Raw genomic sequence first — 7,669 nt, 5'->3', positions numbered from 1 at the left:
AGGCTTGAGAAGAAAAGGTCATGGCAAAACACTATGAAACAGGTAAAAAACTGTTTTCTTTTTTTGTCTCCTTTCTCATCTCTTTTAAAGCCAGCTTCTCGCTAGAAAAAAAAAATGCTTTCTATCTCTTCTAAACTTCCATCATGCTGTCAGTATAATGCAGGAAAGTACTGCCTGAAAATAGAGCTTTTCTTTTGCTAAAGGATAATTACTAGTTGTTCACTCTCTCATTATAAAATTCCAGTGAAGACTAGGATTTTACCATGAAGATGCCAAAAAGCATCAATATTATAATATTATACCTTACACCGGAAAAAAATATGTCCTCTGTCCCCTGGATAAACCACCACTTCTCTGGCAGACAAGGTAGATCATAACACCTCTTTCCTTCTTTCCACAAGATCTGATTTGAATTGAAAGCTCTGTAGGGTGAGAACACGTTAGGAACTACGTTAAATATGTGTATTGTAAAAAAATTTTACAGCAACAGAGTTGGGGGAAAAGGAAGAAAGAAAAAAATAGAAATCAAAGATTGGCATACCAAAGCCTCAACTATAGGTCCTAAGAATGACAGTATAATTATTTTTAGAGATGACTACAGCAGTAACTCAACATGACGCGAGAGACCTGAGAAACAGCAAGCCTGATTTAAACCAATGGAAAAGCCAGGAATGCAGAATGGAGACTGCTCTTAATGCACCATATTGCATCTGAACATTTTGTTCCTACCCATCTATCCAAAGCATGACGTTTTGCATTTCATATTAACATTCTGAAGACATTAAAGGATTCTTCAATTTGATGTTCATATGCTGTGTCAGAACATGTACTCTGACTTCTTAGAGAGATATTATGTCTACGTTTTACTCATCTTCCCTCCTTCAGCTTCCTGACTATCCTCCCCTCTCACTTCCAAAAAAATCCCTAGGGCTATTTTTTATTGGTAGCATTATTTAGTTCAGCAGGAAGATAGTTACACATACAGTTTGTGGGATTTGAACTTCACTTTGGATTTCTGCAATACCTCAGCTGTTATGCATATGTACTAAGACTGAATGCTAACAAATCATTGCAGCAATACTTGATGTTCATATACAATTTCTCATCTTCAAAGCACTTTAAAATTTCCCAGAGGTTCTACAAAATCTGGGAGAGGGAGGAAAAGATATGGGCAAAGCCTTTGTTTAGCGTTGGTCTTATCATAAATCACAGTTAGTCCCTTTCTGCTTCACGCTACAGCAGGAATGTAGTCTTCAGATTAAAGTCTGAAGTGCTAAACAATGCTGAGTTGCCAGTAACACATTTTCCCTAAAAAGTATCTTAAATACTCTTTTTTCTTTTTTCCATACGGACAGCTCTCTTCAGAAACTCTGTTCTCACCTTTGAGTTCAAAACCAGGGAAACTTGTGACATTAGCATAATGTGCTGTGAGCCGATTTTATGTATCAAAAAGGACATTTTGATTTGAGAAAGTTTTCATAGCAAAAAAAAAACAACCCATATTTCAAAACAATAAAACAACAAAGAATATAACCAGCAATCTTAACAAATTTAAAAATTTAATATTAATAAAAACGTTTTAAAAGGTAAAACTAATAATTCTGCATTAATTCCTTCAGTGTTCAAAGCAGCACAGTTAGCTTTTATTAGCTGAAAGGAAGCTGTCACTAATTTGCTGGCCAGTGATAGAAAGAGCAATCAAGAAAACTTGGAAGTAAATCATTACAGGCCTTTACTTCTCCCAATCACGTACTAGGGGAAGAATTTTCCTCAACACATGAGACCAAGTAAAATACTCTGCCCACTTAAAATGTCAAACCATTGCTTTAGAAGAGCTCTGAGCCCAATGTGACCCGTGCTCTAACGAGCACACCCAGACTACTGGCACTCAGAAGCAGCTACTGGAATTTGCCTTCAGCTGCAGACTGCTCCCCACTGATGAGTGTGGAGGCAGTGCCCCTTCCCTGCATCAGCCAGCAGCAGCCCCTGAAAGTCAGGCAATGCCAAAAAAGACCTTTTAGGAAAACTGTTTCAAGCTATTTTCTGTTTTGACTGGGCTGAATGAGGCTTGCAAACTTTTTCATTATCACCATAAAAAATGGGGATGAAACGAAACAAAAAACTATCTTGTTTTACTTAGTGAGAAACAAATATGAAATAGTAATGAATAAAACACTGTTTCTCAAATATTCCACTAAACATGTAATCCAATCCAGCCTTTATGCTTGAAAGCATGACTTGTATTTAATATGCTTTCTAGGGCACAGAGATCTGTGACACAACAGTTAACACAGGCTACAATTTTAAACATAAATGTTCAAGCAGTTCTTCTGAGATAATTTATTTGGTTGGATTCCTTTTGAGTTTGAAACATTTCTATAATGTCTGACAAAACACAGAGCATTCTCAGATGAAAGGTTACACGCATTCCAGAAAATTTTCCACTGAAATCTAAAGGAACTCTGCTTGGGAACACTGTAAAAGTACAAACTCTTCATTTATGCAATTTTAATATAGTGGAAATACAAGATGTGCAAGATATTAAATTAGTTTTAAAGCTTAGGAAGCAATTTAAAATGAAATAACATACATATTATTAATGAATAACTACGGTGAAAAGTGTAATTACATGTTAACTAAATTAACTCACTATAACTGCAGTGCCTCAAAATGAGATTTTCTCTCTATATATTCTTCTAGCAAGATTTCATGAAAAACATAGGTGTAAAGCAGAAACTGTTAGTTATATTTCACAACTGGAAAAAGGAAAGAGAATGAAATGACAGGTTTTTTTTTCCTTTTAAATTTGGGTTTCTTTTCAGAAATAAACTGAACTTCAACATGTTTTAATTATGCATCCTTCTGTTTATAATCTACTTAATTCTAAACTAAACAACACCACTGGCAGAACACAGTAAATCTGAGGAACTGGGATGAGCTACTTCTAGGTAAATGTTAACAAAGCCATTTTCCGTTATACAAAATAATTACGTTCCAGCAGGGGGCCAGCGTCCTGTGCGTGCCATCCCCTACTGTCCAATTCTGTGAGATTCAACATCACCTTTCTTATCTGGCTATTCAGGACTTCTTAATTTTTCTGTACTCGAAATATAAGCTGCTTCTTGCATTTGCAGCTTTTCATTTATGTCTGCCTGTAAAGAAAATCAGAAGAAGAAAACTGGTTATGATGGAGCTATCTTAGGCTGCACATTGTCTTTGTGGTTTTGACACACTGTAGTGCAGTAAGACAGACATTATCCTACACACCTTCCTGTCTTGCAGACATAACGGTGTTTCAGCCTGTACTTGTGTGATAACACTTTATCATATTACTGTGCACAACTCTGATGCATGGTATGACTGCCATGAACAGGAAGTGATCTGGAACAGCCATTTCTCATGTAATCTTGTTTTGGGAGATAGGTTAATTTGCCTGTATTTTCAAGCAGACTTTACCAATAAACACCAAATCAGAAAAATTGCTTTGGGATTTTGTTGTTGCCACTGTTTTCCTTTGCTGCAGATGTTTGTTCTCTAGTGTAATACATTTTATTGAAACATTGCTGGAATTAGAAAGCATTACTGAAAATGAACAATAAAAAACCATATTTCTGTGATGTTGCTTGTCTGTCTTAATTACAAACACAATTATGAATGTGCATCTGATTATGAAACTCCAGACTGTTGTAGACATTGAGTGCTTAATTTACAGTGTAACATTTGTGGGGAAGGTATGAGGGTTGTGACATTTTTTAGTGAAATCTTTGGCAGTGATAATGCGTAGCAATCTTTAATTCTACAGCATTTGGAAATGTGGGATCACTGGGAAAAAGGCCACAAATACTGGGGCTTTATGGGGAATTTATGTGTATTTCTCAATATCAGAATTCATCATTGCAAAAATATGTGATAAATGGAAGGACTACTATGACAATCTTTCCAGGAGTCACAAAGTTTTGTTTAGACAACTGGAACAGGCTCACAGATCCCTTATAGACTCTGCATGAACTGTTCCAAAATTCAGTTACATTCTTAGTGGGCTTCATGATTTGGCCCAGAAAAGCTTGCAGTAACTTGCCATTTTAGGAACTTTTTGGCTTGCCGGTCCTCGAAATCCCTACTAGTGCTATACAGCAATCCATCAACACACAACGACAGCTAAAATGCTTTCAAAGTTCTCAGTAGCTCAGATTAGCATCAAAAAGCTGGAATTTCTGCCTCAACTTTTTATCTTTGGGGACGGCCTTCACCATGTTCAATCCATCCTCAAGTATCAATAAATATGTCCCTATCCCTTCACATTACATGCATATTTTGTTGCTTTGCTGTGGAACACTAACCCTCCATGCCAATTCACTCCCAGCCCATCCAGCTGCCTTCTTCTCGTTTTTACATCCCTCTGTCTCAGATTCTACCTTCAGTGAAAATCAGCTGCCACCATGCTTCGCTATGGTTGCTGTTGTGATTACTGTCAGCACTGTGGCATCAGACTAAAAGTTATTTTCTATACTCAGCTAGAGCAACAGCTGCCTTGTGCTCCCTGGAGAAATAATGCAGATTGTGAAATCACAGTTCACGCATAGCAACAAAATGGTGAGTGTGACCATGTATCAGGTAAAGACCTACTTACAAGATTACCTCAAAGGTCAAGAAACTGAGAAATCAGGTGGAAAAGATACATTGGTGGAAGACTTACAAAAACTAAAATTAAAAAAGGCATTTTTCTCATCTGTGCAGTTTTTGTAAAGGAAAAAAGCTCATACCACTGAAGCTAATGAAATCAAGGTCAAGTGAAAACCAGGAACTTAATTTTTTCTGTATGTAGGGATAGGAACAAAACAACATAGCAAGGTTCCCTCTTGTTTCTGAAGACATGTTAAAATGGAATATAAAATCAAATAGGTATATCAAATGATGGCATCATTATTCTAATTTATATTCCCCAATTATACACAACCCATGTAAAACAATTTATTAATATCACAATATTTTCAGGTAATATTAGATATTTAGAATTATAGAATGGTTAGAGTTGCAAAGGACCTTAAGATCATCCAGTTCCAACCCCCCTGCCATGGGCAGGGACACCTCACACTAAACCATATCACCCAAGGCTTCGTCTAACCTGGCCTTGAACACTGCCAGGGATGGAGCATTCACTACCTCCCTGGGCAACCCATTCCAGTACCTCACCACCCTCACAGTAAAGAATTTCTTCCTTATACCTAATCTAAACCTCTGCTGTTAAAAGTTTCAACCCATTACCCCTTGTCCTATCACTACAGTCCCTAATGAAGAGTCCCTCACCAGCATCCCTGCAGGTCCCCTTCAAATACTGGAAGGCTGCTATGAGGTCTCCACGCAGCCTTCTCTTCTCCAGGCTGAACAGCCCCAACTTTCTCAGCCTCTCTTCATATGGGATGTGCTCATGATCGTGATGCCCTTGATCATCCTTGTGGTCCTCCTCTGGACTTGTTCCAACAGTTCCACGTCCTTTTTATGTTGAGGACACCAGAACTGCACACAATACTCCAAGTGAGGTCTCATGAGAGCAGAGTAGAGGGGCAGGATCACTTCCTTTGACTTGCTGGTCATGCTCCTTTTGATGCAGCCCAGAATACGGTTGGCTTTCTGGGCTGCAAGCGCACACTGAAGCCAGCTCATGTTCATTTTCTCATTGACCAACACCCCTAAGTCCTTCTCCACAGGGCTGCTCTGAATCTCTTCTCTGCCCAACCTGTAGCTGTGCCTGGGATTGCTCTAACCGAGGTGTAGGACCTTGCACTTGTCATGGTTAAACTTCATGAGGTTGGCATCAGCCCACCTCACAAGTGTGTCAAGGTCCCTCTGGATGGCATTCCTTCCCTCCAGTGTATCAACCGAACCACACAGCTTGGTGTCACTGACAAACTTGCTGAGGGTGCACTCAATCCCACTGTCCATGTCACTGACAAAGATGTTGAACAAGACCGGACCCAACACCAATCCCTGAGGGACACCACTCATTACTGGTCTCCAGCTGTACATTGAGCCATTGACCACATCTCTTTGCATGCATCCATACAGCCAGTTCTTTATCCACCGAGTGGTCCACCTATCAAATTGATGTCTCTCCAATTTAGAGACAAGGATGTCATGTGGGACAGCGTCAAACGCTTTGCACAAGACCAAGTAGATGACGTCAGTTGCTCTGCCCCTGTCCATCAGTTCTGTAGCCCCATCATAGAAGGCCCCCAGATTGGTCAGGCAGGATTTCCCCTGCCCATTGCGCACCCTCCCCTCACCAGACCAGTGCAGGCACTTTCTACCCTCGGAGCTCTGCGCTGCAGGCTCCTCTCTCACCGGCAATGTCTGGTTCCGACACTGCCACCACCGAGGCAGCCGGAGCAGAGCTCCCAGACCGGGCCCTGGCCCTGAGGCGAGAGCCCCTCATGCCCCTCGCTGCCCACTCGTGCTGCCGGCTCCTGGGCAAGGCCCAGTGAGGGCTGGAGGCTCCCTCGGTGGCTCTCGCTGCTCAGAGCTGAGGCTCCGGTACACAGGGTTCCCCTCGCTCCGGGATTGAAGGCTCTACTAGGGAGATACCCGCCTCGGGAAATCCTAATTTAATAACTTTTATAGGAATGATAATTATATTATTTCATAATTTAATAAACTGCTTTGTCAACAGTGTTTAGTGCACTGTATCTAAAGTTTAAAGTACTAATGCCACCTGTTTGTTGCAAGTAAGACCAAATTCCACCAGTTCCTTGGTGGAACTGAGTTCTAGCTGGTTTGCTTTCAATAATTTCATACGCTTGAGGGAGTAGTTTACAAAATAACAATGATTTACTCTGCTGGGTTTCCACACGTTTCAGTTTACAGACCTCCCCGTAGAGAAGCAGGTCACCCTACAACAAATTTAAGTCCATTCACTGACAGTAGCTTCCTTCCATTTCATGAACCCTGCAGAAAGAACTCAGACTCCGCAGGGTTTGCAGATCAGGGCCACCTGATGTGTTCCATTAAGACAGCTCTTGTATAGTTACCTACCAAATCAAGTCTAGAACTGGCATGAATGTGTTATTTCTTACGCATATTCAAGAGTGTGTAACATAGCTGCATCTAACAATTTATATTAAGCACACATTGCTCCATTGCACTGCGTATGCTCCATCACAGCAGCTGATACTGAACCACTGAAGAGGAATTTTATCACTGACATTACTGAGTGCAGGATTTGGCCCATGTTTCTTAACACATAGTAATGCTGAAGATATATGTTGTTATATTATTGAATATTTTTTATCTTATCACATGTAAGCTGACTAAACTAGGAGTTATTTATAGAGCCTAATTCACATTTTTACAGCATATGGATGCGCTTTTTGCCAGCTTTAGCATGAATACAGTTTATATTCATTAAGGCTGAGCTATGTAATTAACCATAGACAAAATCAGTGAATAGCTTTCTAATATTAGTACCTCAAGGTTGCCAATAATTTCATTTGGGATGTCGTACTCTGCGGACTTTTGATCTTCGGCAGTGACAGCAGCCACAGCATCTGCCTCAAAGGAATCTGCCTCTGGACAGGACTCTTCCCCTTGATCAGATTCCTCTTGATCAGAACCCTAGCAGCAACCAACCACAAGAAATGTGTGAGTTACAACATTATCCTGCTGTCAACAAGAC

At 40.2% G+C, this 7,669-nt stretch overlaps 1 protein-coding gene across 1 annotated transcript in view; it reads right to left on the bottom strand.

Moving 5' to 3' along the window:
* Window positions 1–3,035: 3,035 nt before the first annotated feature.
* CABCOCO1 (ciliary associated calcium binding coiled-coil 1) overlaps window positions 3,036–7,669 on the bottom strand; it is a 43,445-nt gene continuing 38,811 nt past the window's right edge. Inside the window, exons 5-6 of the mRNA XM_031053378.1 lie at window positions 7,462–7,608; window positions 3,036–3,152 (exon numbers count right to left, since the gene is read on the bottom strand). Of these exons, the coding sequence (XP_030909238.1) occupies window positions 3,075–3,152; window positions 7,462–7,608 (225 nt within the window). The 3' untranslated portion in view covers window positions 3,036–3,074. The remainder of the gene's footprint in view (window positions 3,153–7,461; window positions 7,609–7,669) is intronic.

Source organism: Melopsittacus undulatus, chromosome 4 (genome assembly GCF_012275295.1).
Source record: "Melopsittacus undulatus isolate bMelUnd1 chromosome 4, bMelUnd1.mat.Z, whole genome shotgun sequence".
Taxonomy (NCBI): domain Eukaryota; kingdom Metazoa; phylum Chordata; class Aves; order Psittaciformes; family Psittaculidae; genus Melopsittacus; species Melopsittacus undulatus.
The sequence above is the reverse complement of the archived record's forward strand: the minus strand, read 5'-3'. Positions and strand labels throughout refer to the sequence as shown.